General features: G+C 33.5%; 5 protein-coding genes across 6 annotated transcripts; 3 read left to right on the forward strand and 2 right to left on the reverse strand.

Annotated features, from left to right (window-relative positions):
• Positions 1–103: 103 nt before the first annotated feature.
• On the reverse strand, positions 104–1,926 carry l(2)37Cd (general transcription factor IIIC subunit l(2)37Cd). The gene has a single exon (XM_081974584.1). It carries the CDS (start codon positions 1,776–1,778, stop codon positions 123–125), a length of 1,656 nt encoding a protein of 551 aa, XP_081830710.1. The 5' UTR covers positions 1,779–1,926; the 3' UTR covers positions 104–122.
• A 1,386-nt stretch (positions 1,927–3,312) lies between these two features.
• On the forward strand, positions 3,313–4,424 carry Rrp46 (exosome complex component Rrp46). The gene is made up of 4 exons (XM_081972011.1): positions 3,313–3,690; positions 3,746–3,856; positions 3,917–4,038; positions 4,090–4,424. Exons 1-4 carry the CDS (start codon positions 3,603–3,605, stop codon positions 4,402–4,404), a joined length of 636 nt encoding a protein of 211 aa, XP_081828137.1. The 5' UTR covers positions 3,313–3,602; the 3' UTR covers positions 4,405–4,424.
• Positions 4,425–4,647: 223 nt separating this feature from the next.
• On the forward strand, positions 4,648–6,064 carry PheRS-m (Phenylalanyl-tRNA synthetase, mitochondrial). The gene has a single exon (XM_081972010.1). The coding sequence runs from the start codon at positions 4,764–4,766 to the stop codon at positions 6,042–6,044; it is 1,281 nt and encodes a 426-aa protein (XP_081828136.1). The 5' UTR covers positions 4,648–4,763; the 3' UTR covers positions 6,045–6,064.
• Positions 6,065–10,195: 4,131 nt separating this feature from the next.
• LOC145723968 (death-associated protein 1) lies at positions 10,196–16,549 on the reverse strand. 2 transcript variants are annotated; one of them, XM_081972013.1, is made up of 3 exons: positions 16,412–16,549; positions 12,578–12,677; positions 10,196–10,704 (listed from the first exon to the last, which is right to left on the reverse strand). In XM_081972013.1, the coding sequence occupies exons 2-3, from the start codon at positions 12,627–12,629 to the stop codon at positions 10,460–10,462; spliced, it is 297 nt and encodes a 98-aa protein (XP_081828139.1). In that variant the 5' UTR covers positions 12,630–12,677; positions 16,412–16,549; the 3' UTR covers positions 10,196–10,459. The 2 variants fall into 2 exon arrangements, with proteins under 2 accessions (XP_081828139.1, XP_081828140.1); XM_081972014.1 differs by having other exon boundaries at positions 16,306–16,454.
• A 140-nt stretch (positions 16,550–16,689) lies between these two features.
• Srp14 (signal recognition particle 14) lies at positions 16,690–17,692 on the forward strand. The gene is made up of 3 exons (XM_081972012.1): positions 16,690–16,973; positions 17,081–17,153; positions 17,240–17,692. The coding sequence occupies exons 1-3, from the start codon at positions 16,950–16,952 to the stop codon at positions 17,467–17,469; spliced, it is 327 nt and encodes a 108-aa protein (XP_081828138.1). The 5' UTR covers positions 16,690–16,949; the 3' UTR covers positions 17,470–17,692.
• Positions 17,693–18,499: the final 807 nt, after the last annotated feature.

Below are 18,499 nucleotides of genomic sequence, written 5' to 3' on the forward strand. Positions count from 1 at the left end.
TTCATTTCAACATTATATCCTATTTTGATTTTTCTCATATGATTTCAAATGAAACATTAATCTTATAAGTAATTAATAGGTTTAAATAATATAAATGCAAACATTTATACTATGTAACCACACTATAATGTAAAATCATTTTCTTTAACAGCCGATACTATCTCATTCACTTCCTCCAGCGCTTCTGGATCAATTTCCATATCAGAATCGCTTTCCCCTTCATCACCTAACGTTTCCGGAAGACTGTCCATCAAGTCGTTGACATCAATTTCCTCATCACTGTCCCCTAAATCAACATGTTCCACAGTTGTAGGTCGAATTCCACTCATTTGAGGCAATCCTTTCTTCTTAATGGTGTTAAGCATTTGGCTACAAAATGCTGTTACATTATCTGGCTTTTTCGTTTCTTGTTGCCTTTTGGATTCGTTGATAATCTCTTTTTGTACAGCTTCGAATATGTACTTATTCACTTTTTCGCGACACTGTTCTTGAAAGTTCAGCGGCAGCCAGCCATTTTTCTGATCGTACTTTAGAATTGAAGGTAGCTTTGGGAGTTTTGATAACATTTCCTGTACTTCCGGTAACCAAATATCACAGTATTGGTAGCTTAGCTGTCTGGCTAGTGGGATTTGATTTGGTCGTAAAATGTAATGATCTGCTGCTACAGACATATTTTGAAAGTGAGAAGAAATTTTGCGGGTGGTAGTTGCTTTTGCCTTAATTTTCATTTGCATCCCTTCTGAATGTTTAATTCGAAAGTCCAAGACTTGATATATGCGTGAATTATAGTCTGTCATGGGATTGTAACCCATTTTGATCCAACATGTTCTCCAAGGACCTGACAGTGCATAATAAGCAACAGCTGGCAACACATACTTGGCTGTTTCAGAAGACAAGTTTGCTTTATGAAGCACTCCTGATTTTGTCCAAATTGGTCGCTCTTCATACAGTTTTTTCACTGCTTCATACCCTTTATGCAACATTTTACTTTTGATGATATCGAACACCAATGGAGCTGGTTCAGTGGGAATTTCAGTGTTTTCTTTCATTACAGTTCTAATAGAATTCACAGTACACTTTTCTTTGACACTTTTCTTGGAAGGATCTGGTATAGGTGCAGAATCAGACCGAATCATAGAATTAAATTTTTCATAACTATTTGACTTGAACTGAACCTGAGGTAAATCAAAACGCGCAAAACTACCACAAGTGAGAAATAGCTGGCCTTTCTCTTTCTTGTTAAACCAATCCATTGTAGGAATTCTATCCAAAACAAATTTATTATGCATGTAATCCACATCACACTCTTTATGTTCTGGCTTTTCTTTGGCTAATAAAGGTAAAAACTGAAAGTCACACATTCGATTGAATTTAAAATTTCTATCACACGCCCCCACAACTTCATAGGATACTTCCTTTGTAACTGTATTTTTTTTCACTTTCAATAGAAAACCCACTGTGGTATCCAAATCACCGACACATCCTTTAGTAAACTCACTATCCGGATGAAAATTGAGTTGAAGTTTATTTTGTTCCAAGGCTTTTTGTATTTCTTCCATGCCCCCAAGTGTGGCTATTGCACGGTCAGGATTTTTCACGCAGCCCGGATACTCAATACGTACTAAAGGGTTTTCGAAGTCAAACAAGCAGGCTGGATCCAGATCTTTGTGCAAAACACTTTGATCTGGACCAAAAAGACCAACTTTGTCTTTTGGAAAGAATCTGGTTCTTCCTGATTTTATGGACACAGAAGAGTTAACCTCCGGTTCGGATGACATATTTAAATCCTGTTCGAGTATTTAGAAAGGTTTCAGGGATTTTGCATTTACTTAAATGCACTAAAATACCAAATCAAAAAATTTAAATAGCAAATTAGTTGGGTTATGTATGTTTGTTTACATAATAAATAAACCAATGAAACTGAAAGGTAACGTAACAGGAAACTACAGCTGCAGAGTTGCCAAGTGGCTATATTAGTATAATTACCAATGTTGCCAGGTCGTTGCTGTAGGTCGTTCTTGTAGTTCTCCTAACGTTCTCCTGTTTTTTGTATATAATCTACCGTTTTTAATTACGTTATTGTCATTATGTTAGTTGTGAAACTTTTCATATTATACTTTTTCAATTTATTGAATAGGAAATTTAGCAAGGATTCTAAAAATGCGCTTAAAACAGTCATTTTCTTACTCTCCAAATTATTCTCGAAAACCACGTGATGTCTGTCACTATTGTCAGAATTGCCAAAATTTTACTAGAATTTACAAGAATTACATTTTAACACTGTTTTCGAAAGAAGACTGAGACTTCGGAGAGTTAACAGTTATTTTGACAATTGTCACTTTATAGTCTAGCTAAATATGTCTTCTGAAATCACGTGATAACTGTCACTAACGTGTTTTTGAGATTTATGACCGTTATTTTGACAAATGTCACGTGACCGTCTAGCTAAATAGTTTCTACAATCACGTGACAACTGTCACTAACGTCAAAACTGTCCAACTATGCTCTAAAGTTGCAATAATCAGGGTTTAGGAACGTTTTCTTGTAGTATTTGATACAAAACGTGTTTTTGAGATTTATGACTGTTATTTTGACAAATGTCACGTGACCGTCTAGCTAAATAGTTTCTACAATCACGTGACAACTGTCACTAACGTCAAAACTGTCAAACTATGCTCTAAAGTTGCAAAAATCAGGGTTTAAAAACGCTTTCTTGCAGTATTTGGTATAAAACGTATTTTTGAGATTTATGACGGTCATTTTGCCAATTGTCACGTGACCGTCTAAATATAGTGTTCTACAATCACGTGACAACTGGCACTAACGTCAAAACTGTCAAACCATGCTCTAAACTTGCAAAAATCAGGGTTTAGGAACGTTTTCGTCTAGTATTTGATATAAAACGTGTTTTTGAGATTTATTACCGTTATTTTGACAATTGTCACGTGACCGTTTAGCTAAATAGTGTTCTACAATCACGTGACAACTATTATTAACGTCAAAACTGTCACACTATGCTCTTCTAAACTAACAAAAAAAAAATAAATTATCCTTTAAAACCACGTATTTTTGAAGTACGATTTTTATATAATTTATAGCAAGAATCAGTGATTACAATTTTTGAAAACTATTAAAAGACACGCTGTATAATAATGTAAAATGAATGAATTTGCCTTGATTTACCACCGTTTTTTGACTGATTATTCTACCGTCATTAAATATGACTTGGCAACATTGCCAATAATAACGTGTGAATGTGAACTCAGCAGTAGGAGTTCAACCGTCTGGTCTGAAGCCTGACGTCATTGTTCTTAAAAAAATCTATATGATAGTTAAATACCTATATAAAAATGTTCAGACATTCATCATATATGTAACATAATATGATGAATGTCTGAACTGCCCCAATGTATTCAACCAACATATCTACCCGGAAAAAGAAAATACATTTGGCAACACTGCGCTATATTTGCACGTCATTTGTGCTCATGTGTAAATGTTAGGTTAGGGTTAAATTTTGATTTTGTTTACAAACAAAATTGCATTCTATTTTAATTTGTTTTACTTTAAGAAATTGTTATAATTATTGAAGATCATTAGAAATGGACGTCGATTTACTAGAGACAACTGAACTTAAGTGCAAATTGGGCATTTTGAGCCGCTCTGATGGATCGGCTTTTTTTGCTGAAGGTTTTCCATTCATGCTCTATAATTTACCTATTTCACTAACACTAGCATATTTTAGGTGAGTCAGTGGTTTTGGCTTCAGTTTATGGGCCAGTGGAAGTAAAATTACAAAAAGTGTTGATAGACAAAGCATCTGTTGAGTGTTATTATCGTCCAAAGTCAGGGGCAGGTTTGTGGCATTATAATCTAACTTTTCTACAACAAAATTCTGTATTATCTTACATTACAGGCATTCAGGACAGATTTAGAGAGTCGATAATAAGAAACATTTGTGAAACTGCCTTAGCAGCAACATTACACCCAAGAACTGCAATACTGATAAACTTACAAGAAATGCAAAACCGCGGACAGGTATTTGTCTTTACCTCAAAAAAATTTTAAATACATTTAATGGTTTTACAGTTAATATCTTGTGCAGTAAATGCAGCCTGCCTAGCTTGTTTGGACTCAGGCATTGATATGAAGTTTGTTTTTGCTGCTGTATCAGTCTATCTTACCAATTCAAAGGAATTTCGGTTTATACCGCCCATAAGTGAAAATGAGTTAACTGCTATGTTTGTTTTTGTGTTTAATAACACTACAGGTAGTGTTATTGCATCACATACAGAAGGCTCCTACAGTTCAGAACAATATAAAACAGCTTTAAACTTTTGTAAAGAAGAAAGTAAAAATGTTTTTAGTTTTATTAAAAAATTGTTAATATCACAAGCACAATAAATATTAAAAGTTAAGCAAAATGTATTGTATATAATATGTTGATCCCATTATTAGATTATTTATTATAATAATGATATTAACTTTCACTGAACTGAGTTCAGTGGTTCTGCTTAATTATCATTTAGGAAAATATGTAATAAGAATAAGACTTTCAGTGTATTGTTGGTTGCCTGGGTATTTTTTTTTTATTTAGTTGAAATATAAATCACATGACGACTTACGCTCTAACGTAATAGGATGCACGTGACCAACTTGTTTATAGTCACTCAATTTTACAATATAACCTAACCTAAAAACTAAATTAATATTTTCTGTTTTGGTACTAAAAGAAAACTCAGAAACTTACATAAAAATATACAATGGTGTGCCGACGAGGGTTAAATTATTTATTTCGTCGATATTCCTCTAGTGTCAAAGTACTTCCAAAAGATGTCACCCTTTTAAAACATTCTTATTCAAGGGATGACTACACTAACATAACTGATCGGATTGCCTCCCATGTTGGTAGAAATTTGCATTTACAACAGTACCATCCGCTCAATCTAGTCCAGCAACGTATCACCAACTACTTCTACCAGAAGTTCATAAATGGCAGAGGAAATCCGATTTTTTCAGTGTTTAGCAACCTGTCACCAGTGGTGAGTGTTAATCAAAACTTTGATAGCCTCCTTATACCAGCGGATCACCCATCCAGAGCTAAGAGTGACTGTTACTACTTAAACAGAGAGTTTTTGTTAAGAGGGCACATGACTGCTCATCAATCTGAGCTACTTTTGGCTGGTTTAAACAATTTTCTTATGGTGGGTGATGTGTATCGAAGAGATGAGATTGATAGGACTCACTACCCAGTTTTCCACCAATTGGACGCTGTCAGATTGTGCACTAGGGAAGACTTGTTTCCAAATGATAACAAATTGCAACTCTTTGAATCTGGGAATAATACCAGCAGTTTTGGAGGTCAAGACAAACAGGCTTGTCACACTTTAGAAGCTGAAAAGTTAATGGAACATGAACTTAAAGAAACTTTGGAAGGATTGGCAAAACATTTGTTTGGGGATGTAAATTATCGGTGGGTTGATACTGTATTCCCATTTACACAGCCCTCTTGGGAATTGGAAGTGTTCTTTAATGGTGATTGGTTGGAATTGCTGGGTTGTGGCATCATGAGACAACCAATTTTGACCAATTCAGGTGTAACAGATCGAATTGGATGGGCTTTTGGGGTTGGTCTAGAAAGGGTAGCAATGTGCTTGTATAAAATCCCAGATATAAGGTTGTTTTGGTCTAAAGATAGTGGATTTTTGAATCAATTCAAATGTGAGGATGTCAATGCAAACATAACATTTAAAGAAATATCCCAGTTTCCACAATGCTCTAATGACCTTAGCTTTTGGTTGCCTGAAAACAGTGATTATTCTAGTAATGATTTCTATGATTTGGTGAGGAGTGTTGGAGGTGATTTAGTGGAACAAGTACAGCTTATTGATCATTTTACCCATCCTAAAACACAGAAAACTAGTCATTGTTATAGAATTACTTATAGGCATATGGAAAAAACTTTAACACAGAGTCAAGTCAATGCTATACATGAAAAAATTGCAGACACTGCCAGGACTAGACTTGGAATTGTTGTTAGATGATTATTAAATATTCATAAATATTTTATGTGTTTACTTATATTCTGTTATTGTGACCCTTTAAAAAGTATTTTAAATATTCTATTGTTACTACTTGTACTAGAAAAAGAAAATTTTTAGTTAATAAATAGGACCTGTTTCTCAGAAAAAATTATTATAAGACTTAAAAGTTTGAAAATTATAAAACCAAATTGTTGTTTGCATGTTATAATAATGTGTTATATGTACATTTATCAATCTTACTTCATCTTTTGCAAAACGTAATATAGTTCTCTTAAAAAAGAATGGTCAAAGAAAAGAATATAAGGCTTATCCATTTTCGCTTGCACTAAATGGCCAACATAACGCAAAACCCATTGGAATAGTGGTAGTTTCAGGCAAATTTGACCCTTACAAAAATTGTCATTTACAAAATCGGTTTTTCAAGACATTTCTATGCATTAGATCGTAGTAGACTTAATAGCTCATGTAACCGTGTTTTCTTAATTTTCCAGGGTCAAATTAGCCCTAACCAGTCAGAAAGTGTGTCTGGGGCACCCTGGCTGTAAACCGTAAATAACACGCCTATTTGTAACATTCTGTATATACTTTTATATGTCGATGGACAGCCAATGAAATGAGCTTTATATTGACGTAGAAAAGTCGGTTGGTTAGTGGTACCATTTAGCCACTAGAGGGCGTCTACTTTGACCAATTTATTTGGTATATCCTTTTGTTTAATATTAAAAAACCAGCTAAATTGCACTATTTTTGCTAGAATTTTTTACGTCTAAAGTCTAAAGCGTCAAAGTTGACTATTTTTTTATGACTTTGTTCGTGCATCCGTTTGTTCAATCTTCATCAATAACTCGTTTATTTGCACCATTTTTAGTAGTGTTTTATACGTCAATGGATAGCCAATGAAATGAGCTTTCTAACAGTCTCTCAATTTGAATGGATAGGTTAGACGATTTGGCCGCTAGAGGGTGTCAAAATTGACTAATTTTTTCATGACTTTGTTAGTGCATTCTTTCGTTCAATCGTCAATAACTAGCTTATTTGCCACACTTTGTATAAACTTATACAGGTGTGGTAAATCCAAAAGCGACCATAGGAAAACCGTGTAACGGACAGAGAAACGTAGGTAATTGCATGCGCGGGAGAAAGACAGAAAACGAAAAAAATAGTAGGCCATATTTTTGGCGCGCTGTTGCCAAACGCCGTAAGTATTCAATACCCCACCGCCCTCTGTACCAGAAAGCCTAGAATGTCACTTTTAATGGCGGCGTTAGCGGTTTTCGTTTTGTACACAAACCTATGCAGATGCAGTAGAAAATATGTTTTTTTTTATTTTTTCATGTAGTTGATTAGAAGTTGTGAGTGAAAAATCAAAGAACGCTTCATTCCTAATCCAGATATGTATAGATATGGCTTTTTATACCCAATAAAGTCCAGCCAAAGCAAGTTTGGTTAGAACCCTTTGTCCTGGAAAGTACAACAAACTAGTGTGAAAACTGCTCAATCAAAGAAAATTTGGAAATCCTTGAAGCTAGGTAAGCAAAATTGGTAAATGGGTTTTATATTATTACCAAGACCTTTCTTTTAAAATGTAAATGTGCCAATGGAACTTCTAAAAGCTGTCCTGTTTCTTCAGAGTGAACCTTTGTTGCTCTCAAAATGCAGGCGGCCTCAAAATGTAACTCACATACCTATGTATGTAAGAGGCGATAAGTTTACTGAATGAGAAAGCATATTGTACTTACTTCTGAGTATTATGTTGGAGTAAAATCATTCCAGTTCAAAGGTTTCAACCACTGTTGGGTTCGTACAACAGGGTCTTTTGGAAAGTAAAAGACTGACACTTTTGGGCCTTTCACCAAATTGCTTTTACAATTTGGCAAACAACAAGTGGACGGCATATTGTAGAGGCAATAGAATTCAAGTTAAAAAACCAACAACAAATTATAGAACAATGAAGGAACAATAACAATAGTGATAACACAATAAAATGAACACAAACTACACTTTCACTAGAACAATCAACATATAAACAACAATATATAATAGCAAATAAAAATTACTTTGACAAGTAATCCCAAGTCTTGACTTTAAACCTTAAAAATTAATTTAATCATGGAAAAACTCAATTTCCACAATACAAACAAATGCAAACTGTCAACCACTATTTCGGCCATATTGGAATTTTTGGCATGCACCTTCTTGGCTTTCTTGTACAGAGGGCGAAGAATACCCTCGACAAACTTACTTACGGCGTTTGGCAACAGCGCGTTAAAAATATGGCCTAATTGATATTTTTTTCGTTTTCTGTCTTTCTCCCGCGCATGCAATTACCTACGTTTCTCTGTCCGTTACACGGTTTTCCTATGGTCGCTTTTGGATTTACCACACCTGTATATGCCAATAGATAGCCAATGAAATAAGCTTTCTATTGACGTATAAAAGTTGATGGATTAGGGGTATGGTTTTGTCGTTAGAGAACGTAAAACTTTTTAAAGTAAAATTACAACATTCATAATTTTTCATTGTATTCCAAGGGAATTCATTGAAACTACCAAACATTATTTATGTTTAGATTTGAATGGTAGATGTATAGAAAAAATTATTTTATGAATTTTTTTATAATATAATTTAGACGTTCCCAATTGTGAAATACAAAAGTTATCCGGGTTTATAAGCTGTGGTCCCCAACAGGTATGTCAAGCGTTGTTATGGAAACGCCGAAAAAGTAGATTGTTAGTAGAAAGCGAAAACGCTCTAGAGCAGAAAATAATTCACTTTCTGCTCTCGCGCGGCGAATAACCACTTTCTGCTTTTAAATGGAAGCGTACACGAGGTACTTTTAAAGTCAGTCGTCGAAATAATTAATTGGGTTGTGTTTCCTTAATACACCGCCCTCTATACTAGAAAGCCTAAAATGTCACTTTTAATGGCGGCGTTAGAGTTTTTTGTTTTATACACAAACGTATGCAGATGCAGTAAAAAATATGTTTTTTTTTTTAATTGTTTCGTGTAGTTGATTGCATGTTGTGAGTGAAAAATCAAAAAAGGTTAATTCCCGATCCAGATATGTATAGATAGAGCTTTTTTGTACACAATCAAGTCCAGCCTAAACAAATTGGTTAGAACATTTGTCCTGGAAAGTACAACAAACAGCAAACTAGTTTAAACACTGTTCAATGTAAGAAAATCTGTAAATCCTTCAAATTAGGTAAGCAAAACTGGTAAATGGTTCTTATGGTATTACCAAGAACATTCATTCAAAATTATTTTTATTGCTCTCACAATGAAGGATGCTTTAAAATGTAACTCACATACCTGTGCATGTAACAAGTACCTAATAAGTTTATTGTACTAGAAAGCACTTGTACCTACCATTGTGTATAGTGTTGGGAGTAAAATCGTCCCACTTCAAAGTGTTCAACCACTGTTGAGTTAGATCCGGTAAAAAACTGACACGGTTGGGCTTTTTCCTGAATTGCTGTTACAATTTGGCTTGAAACACCTACGAACAGGCAGCAAACATAAATAATTTACGCAAATAACCTCAAGTTTTGATTTTAAACCGTAAAAATTCATCTAATCCTCCAAAAACTCAATTTCCACAATACAAACAAACACAAACTGTCACCACTATTTCCGCCATATTGGAATTTTTGACAAGCACCTTCTAGGCTTTCTAGTATAGTAGGCGGTGCTTAATAGCATAATTAATGAAAAGTTTTACCTTTCATTCAGACGAGAGTTGCTATAGAAACAGTTTGACGGGTCAAATTATTGATTAACAAACCGTTTTAAAGTTTCCAGTTTGATAAACGCCATTAATATGGAGAATCCGGAAAAAAACTTGGATAATTTATGTAAAAAACTCCGGGCCGACATTGAAGCAGACCGAATGTATTGGATAAGAAATGATGCAAAGTTAAAGGCGGTTGTTACGTCAAAATCCTACGACGAATTCAGGTGAATAGTTAATCCTTTGAATGTTTATACAAAAGTGCGTAACTGTTTTAATGATTAAGGGCAAGAGTTGATGCGGCTCATCTAAAACCCTTATCAAAGTCAGACTGTCAGAAGAAAGCCCAGACAAGATGGAACAAAGCATTGTAGTAGTGTTGTTAACCCCAGTTCAGAGAATGGTAATAAATCCATTTAAGTATTAAAAACTCTGTTTTAATAAAACCCACACACCACAAACATATAACGATAGTTACAGTTCTATAACATAATATAGTATCTAAAAACTTTATAGTATCCAAAACTGGATATCAAAATAAAAAAAACCTTATTATTAAATGCATTTTAACGTAGGTGCTCTACTGAACTAGATACCTACCAAACATTTTACTTTAAATATAGAATAGGATAATTAACTCAACTAACTTCAACTTTGAATATGGTAGCCATTGTAAGCAAGAGGCTTATTTCTTGGGTTGTTGAATAGTATGGCTGATGTTTTTGTTAATGTGAGCTACTGGCGGTTTCTCTTTGTGGAAACTCTGAACAGCTTCTGGTGGAAAGTCGGAGTGACCTTTAGCCACGGCGCCGGATATTGTGATAGCCTTGGGTGGACTTCCGGACACGGTCAAACCAGTTGTGTCCTCGGTGAGTCCGCCAGAGTCTCGTCTGGTCTTGTGTTGGGTTATTCTCATTCCACCAGCTTTAACTGAAATACGTTTGACTTGCTACATTCCGCAGTTTGTTAAGGTTTTTTATGTTAATTTGTAATGAACAACAGTCTAAATTTACGGAAATTGTTATGCAATTACCAAAACATGTCTATTGTCCCAATCTAATAATGTGTTTTGTGGAATTATTACTCAATTCAGACTAAAGTCATCCTGGAGTATTACATTATGTCTAGAGATAGAACAAATTTATTTTTCAAGATCAACAAAACGCTAACAAATGCGTATAAAAAGCAACAAACTGTCAAAACTAATTCACCAGTGAGCTGAAAGTATAAAATGCCAAATAAATGGGTTTGGACCAAATAGATCTGTTTCCTTGAAGCATTGCACTGCAAGTTGTGTTTACAGCTCCATGGAGCCAAATTTGTCAGTTCTGACGTAAAAAACCATTTTGATAATTACGTCACTTGTGGCGATTCACTTTGCACACGTCCACATAGATGGCACCACGCATCAAAAACTCTGCTAACATCAAGCCCGCATAGTCTGTCACGACTTAACTAAATATAGCAGTTACAAGTCAACTTCAATCGAATCAACCTCCTAACCTCTGATCCATCATACTCCCCGCAAATATTCTTGGATGATTAATTGATTAGCCCTCTAACTCTATTGATCATCCAAAAATATGCCATGACCTCCACCAGGATGACCAGCTGACGAAGAAAGAAGAATTCAAGACAAGAAGAGCGCAGAAGAGCCCCGTTGTCAGCCGGGGCACTCTCACCCAGGACAGGGGACGCCGTTGCAACACTGGTAATTCCCGAAAGGGAAATATAAGTGACTGTTAACGGAGTCCTTCTTCCGGACCTTTATTTTTGGTCTACAGCGATGGGAGGGTAAAAAGCAGTAGTCTTGCTTGACCCGCTTATCTGAGACCATTCTCTCCTGTCATGTATAATAGCGCGAACTTCAATCGTGTCTATAAGGCACGGAGCTGTCAAAGCCTTACTAAAGAGTCCAACGACAGCTCCCAGGACGAAACACACTTTATCAGTCAATAGGCAACAGGCCCCAGGCAAGTCCACATGCGCCATCCCTGTCATTCTCTCGCTAACTTCAACTTCAACTTTATGGGAATTATACTACCATATCACTAAACTGTGTTAAGTTTCATTCCGCAGAACTATAAATCAAATACAATATGTAGTGGGATTTATCCAAATGACAGTACTATTTTGGATTGGTAGTTTTGCGTCACAGCTGCGTGATTTTTGACACCTGTTGGGTGACGTAAAAACATATCATATGTCATAACTGTTAAATTTAACTCTATGAAGTTATAAATACAACTTGAATGCGATTTATTAAAGAAATACAACTAATCTGCGTATCAAGTTGATCAATCAAGTTGTATGTTAGCGCTGAATGAGTTTTGACAGTTGACAGCTGTCAGGTGACGTAAAAAACAAATTTTAAAGTCACTTAGCCTCACAAATGTCAAGTTTGAGGCTCTATTGAGATGTAAATAGAAGGAACTACTGTTTTGCATTTGATTGTTTCATCTCACTGCTGAATCAGTTTTAATAGTTATAACAAGTGTCACCCAGCTATAAGCCACGCTGGAAAGTGTCATAACTGACAAATTTATTGACGTCTTAAACTGTCATTTAACTTGCTTCCAAATTTAACTCCACAAAGTGACGAATGACTATTTGCGGAATGATTCATCAAAAATACGCGACTATTTGACATTTTACGGTACGAGTTTAATGAGTTTTGACAGCTGTCAGGTCCCTATGAACCGTGAAATCAGACGCTACTGTTGATCAATTCCGTTATTTTTATAGAAATTATCCTAAGAAAGTCACCTTGGACTATCTTTAATTATGTCATAAATTAACTCACCTGCAGGGGGATGACCCGCCTTCAGTACACATTCTTCTTTAGTATTGGGCATGTTGACAATGTTGAACTTCTATCTTGATTGAAACAAATGTGAAAACACCTGCAATTATTTAAAAAATCACCATTGTTTACTTCTGTAAAGATAAATATACAACTTAAAGAACAAGTGCGAATTTTGCTTCAAAATATATAACTACCTATCAACTTTGTGGTTTATGAAGATTATGATTTAAAACATAAAGCTCAACAACTACGGTTTTAGTGCAACTGACAAGCAACATTGTATGCAAAGCCCAAGGTTATCAATAAAGCATAAATTTTCCTTACCCAGCAATTTATTATTAGACAAATTATTGTGTAATGGTGTTTGCAAATTAATTTTGATCTCATTACCTTCATTATCCTATCTAGTAAAGATCAATAATTGTTTTAAAAATGAATTAAATTATTGACAGTTTTCAGGATTTTTATAATTACTTTCAATAACAAGTATAAAAATATGTGATTTATGCCACATTTCTACTCTTTACCTAGTACAGGGTATTTTATAAGTTATGTAGTCATTTTGGTGATAACAGTTGGGTAACTTTATTGTAATGTTACCAATTTTATTGAACTTTAGTAGTTTTACTTGTTCTATAAACACTTTTTGCCTGTGAAAAGAAGATAAGTCTACAGATTTACCATTACATAAATAAGAAAATGCTTTTTTGCCATATGCTGAACTAAAATTATCATCATATATCTAAAAATCGACTTTTGATGCAATTCGAACTTTTGGATGGAATCCACTTTATATGTACAGGGAGTTTAAGAGTGACTCTCAACTTTTTGAACAGACCAATTACTTATAGAGTTTTTGGAAGAAAAAGTCAAGAAAATATTTTCAATTTAGTGGAATGTCCACAAAAGTGTCTACCTATTAATTTGTTTCAACAAAAAAGGGAATATTCTCCTAATTTTCCATACAAGTCTTGAAATAACCGCAACGGCATAAATGAACTTCCATTTATTCTTCATTACTAAAAGCTTTAATTAAAAAAAATGTCTCCCCAAATAAAGGTGTGAGAGTAACCCAAAAGTTTAATGCAACAAGCTGCAATGTTAGCTTCTAAATCCATTTTTACTGAAAATTACTTTTTTACTGTCTAATTCAAAAAGAATGATGCCTAACAAAAAAAAATACATGTTTACTTGTAACTGTTCTATTTTCCATAAGACCCTTACATGCAGTGTTTTCGTTTCAATGGACCCCAAAACAAAATATGCAGTGAAGGTGAAGGTATACTTATTAGACCTAGAGACGCATGTGGCAACATTTTAATAGGAATATATTCCTGTTACTTACTATTAGATTGTAATTAGTTTTTAGGTATTTTTGTTAATGAAACATCAACCTATTTTTATATTAGATTTGCACCGAAATTGACAAGAATTTTATTGGCATGATTAATACCTTTTACTGTTTTACACATAACACTTACTACATAACGGTAACTGTAGTGGGTACAGCGCTGTAGTGGGTATGGTCCTATTAAACATTTTTACAGGGTGAAGGAAAGTATAGTTTCTGTAGAGAAAATTGGCAAATTTTGTATCTTTTTACAAATATTTGTACAACAACTTAAAACATATGATTTCAAACCTAACTTATTAAGATTGCCAATGATGATTGAACAAAAAAATGCACCAAAAAATGAGTTAACTTTGACGCCCTCTAGCGGACAAACCGTCCAACCTATCAACTTCAGTTCAGATACTTTTAGGAAGCTCATTTGATTGGTTATTATTTGACGTATAAAACTCTACTAAAAATAGTGCAAATAATCGAGTTATTCAAGATTGAACCAGAGAATGCACCAAAAAACTGTTTAAAAAATTGGACAACCTTGACGTCCTCTAGTGGCCAAATAGTACCACTAACCAATCAACTTTTATACGTCAATGGAAAGCTTATTTTATTGCCTTTCCATCGACATGTAAAAATATATACAAAGTGTTACAAATACACGTGTTATTTACGGTTTAGTGACAGGGTGCACCAGAACTACTTTTTGATTGGTTAAGGGCTAATTTGACTTTGGAAAATTAGGAAAACACGGTTATGTGACCTACTAGGTATACTACAATGCAATGCTCAAAAATGTCTTGAAAAACTGTTTTTGAAAATTACAATTTTTGTAAGGGTCAAATTTGCCTGAAACACCACCACTATCCTAATGGGTTTTGCCTTATGTTGGCCACTTAGTGCAAGTGAAAATCGACCTTAATGAATTTATTTCTACAGTTTTGCTATGGCTCTAGATTTGACAATCACTGAGCTAGATTTGTGCCAAATAGCAGGGCCTGCCCAATTGTAAAATAAATCACTTCAAGAAATTAGAGTGGTGGCAGTCAAGAAAAACATTTTTGGTTGGCTTTGGAGCCCTCTGGTGGCCGAACAAAACAATCTATCAACACAGGCCAACTTTTTTCTGGAAAGACCATTTTATTTTCTATTTACCTATTGACATATTACAGTGTATACAAAGTGTTATTTACAGAGAGTTATTTGACAATAAGGACAGTTTTGACTGAATTTAACAGCTACTACTTTAACTTTCAATAACTCGTAATAAGTGGCTAAATACAAACTTATCTTTAATTTTGAACAGAGAACCAGACAAAATTATAAGAATAAGGACCTTTCCATTTGAAAAATTACTGACTTTCTGACTTTTTTTTTAACTGCTTTTTTGACCACCCTGTAGCATATATTTTGACGTTTTTCTGCACCCTCCCTTAAAAAAAACCTTGTTTAACATGACGAAACACAAAAACCTAGAAAAAAATGCTTCTTGATATGTGTAAATAAAAATTGTTTTGGAGACTGAAAATATTAAATTTCACATAAAATAGTAAATATATCAGAAATGGGTGTATGACATTAATATACAAAATATTTCTAGAATTTGATGTAGAATCCAAAAATGTAAAAATATACAGAGTGTTCCATTTAAAATAAACAGCAGTTCAGATCTACTTTGGGTTAATCATTGCACTCATATTTTTACTTTTTAATTAAAAAAAGTTTTTCCAGTCTTGGTAATTCAGAAAATTAGTGGCTATTGTTAGGTTAGTTATTGGGCATTATTGACATTTAGGAATTAGTATACAAAATTTGACATTACTACCTCAAAACAAGCAATTAGATGGCAATAGCAAGGAAGGCCAAGTTCAAATGTTAAACCTTAAAACACTGAAATTAAAAATTTGACTTGCATTTTGCTTGACACATTAATTTTGATTAAAACTTCAGTCTAAATTAAAACTGATAAATAAATTGAATTGGTATAATTATAATTTCAAGTCTAATATTATGACTATGCATCTTAAATTTTGTTTTACAATTTATAGGGCTTATGCTGGGTCTCCTGCTGGGCATTGGAAAGTTCCAGTCCAAGTTTGGACACCCAACTGCCCTGCTTTTTTAAAAAAACATAAAAATCAGAACTGTTGTTATTTATGTTAGACACATCAATTCATCTTTCAGGTCTTTGCCAAATATACCTCCAACAACTTTTGCCATTCTAGAACTGTTTCACAAAACTATTACTTTTCCATATGTTTGCAACACATTACTCAGACATGCAACATTAATATGTCTTCAATTTCGTTTGTTAAATAAATAAATTTCACCAAAAAAAGGGTAAAAATCTTGCAATATTGCAATCCCAATTTTGCAATACCTCCTTGAAGAACACCACAATAACTGCGATTCACTCAACAAACCACTTTTAAATATGAAAAATCAGTGAAACTTATCCAAAAATCGTAATAATAAAAATTAATTACCATATGCTCAGGACTTGTAGAGATATATTATTGCCACGACACAGTGGAAAAGTACAAAAACAAACTACAAAATCAACAAAATTATTATTAACCTGACCAAAACCTCATTCCTAACCTCACAAATTGCCAGCTGTCAATTTAACCAACATGTGCAATAAACGCCCAATCGCATATTATCACATGACCACACTGATTAAAACCGTAACATACTCACGTGACTAATGATGACGTCACCGTAACACTTGCAAAAGAAGAGAAGAACTGAAATTAGTATTTTGATTATTTAGGTTAGGAATTTTGTATTAAATTAATTTTTATATTTCATTCAATTCTCAATGTATTTAGGGCTTATTTTTTTGTTTTCAGTAAAGGTGTTGTATTAAGTACAGGTATATAGTGCATTCTATCAAAAAAACCCTAGTTTGAGTTGGGTTCTGGACACTAGTTCTTAGTTTGGACATCTAGGGTTGTTCTACCATCTGTTGCATTTTGTTATTTAAATAAAATTATATAAACTTTCTGCGTGGCTACCTAAAAAATGGTCCTGCTGGAAAATGACGCTGTAAGTTTAATTTGTGGTAGAATTTTATTATTTTGTGAGTGATATTATTTCAAATTTTATTAAGTGTACAACTTCCACTTTTTCCATCAAAGAATACTTTTTTTCAGTTCCTAACAGAACTGACTAAACTGTTCCAGAAAGCCCGCTTAAATGGATCAGTAACTATGACTTTTAAAAGATGTAAGTATTTAATTTTACAGTGAATTCATCAAAACATCTAAAATTGATAAACAACATAATATGTGATGGTGTTTGGTCTATTATAGATGATGGTATTAACCGTCCAACACCTAAGGAGGGCAATCCTCCATTGCCTGAAGTATCAGAGCACATGTGCCTGGTTCGAGCCAAGTTTAGGTCAAAAAAATTGGCTACTGTGGTTCATCAAAAGGATGTAAATAAGTTCCAGGTGGCTTACAGTAGTTTACTTAAAGGCAATTTAGATGGACTAAAAAAGTTAAAAAAGCCTAAGACAAAAGCAAAAGTTGAGTCTTAATTAAGTGTTCTGAAAATGGCTACATCTAGGTGAAGTTTTGTATGTAAGAGTGGTTAATTTGGTGGGTTTAGATATGAAATAATTTAATATATGAGAGTATAAGTAATTTGACCTGTGTAACAGTTAAATGAGGTTTGTTTTTAAGCTGACTTTTTGTATAATGACTACACATTAAGTATGTGTATATGTATAACTTAATAAAACAGAAAAAAGTTGGAAGTGATATTCAATGTGGATTTTACCTATACATATTAAAATAGTTTGACACTTGGAGATTAAATAAGTAACCATTTTAGAAAATTTAAGTACATACCTATTACACTTTTTTATTCTTTCTTATTAACTAATTTATTATTAAAAATCAGAAATAAACTTTCAGAAACAAAGTACTTTAGTTTTAATTTGGGTCTTAATTGAGTTTTTTCCAGTCTTTTTATGGTTTGACATTATTATTTAGGCTAGAATGTTTTTTTTTTCAAAATTTCACTAGGAGAGATTTTGTAGGTTGAATAATTAATCTCAATCTAATTGAATTTTTATTGTGATATTTATAGGGCGCAATCTGTGCTACCTTATCTAAAACGTGGTAATTTTGAGACATTCTGTAATTAGGTCTAAATAAAATATTTTTATTTACGACTGGTATATTAAAAAAGGTTTAATACGTCTGTTTGGCGTGGATGAAAGACCTTCTAATACACGACAGGTGTATTAAAGGCCTAATACAATGTCGTAATAAACTAAACACTACACTTACCTGCAAAGTCAGTACCTATTTTTATCAAAACATTTTTTTCCTTCTGTAAACTTAGATATTAATATTTAGTTGGTCTTAAAAAAGAGAACCTTTTGGCACTAAAAATCATTTAAAAAATTGTACTTTTTTGCACAATTTTATAAAAATATAAAAAAAATGTTGTTCTAAAGTTTAGCAATTGAAAAAAAATAGTTTAGGTATTAAAGAAAAATTACGCATTTTTAGGTGCAAATTAAGTTCATATACAAACAGGAAAACGTTTGTTCATACAGT

Source organism: Ips typographus, linkage group LG2 (genome assembly GCF_016097725.1).
Source record: "Ips typographus isolate SLU linkage group LG2, UJ_Ityp_2.0, whole genome shotgun sequence".
NCBI classification, from domain to species: Eukaryota; Metazoa; Arthropoda; class Insecta; order Coleoptera; family Curculionidae; genus Ips; species Ips typographus.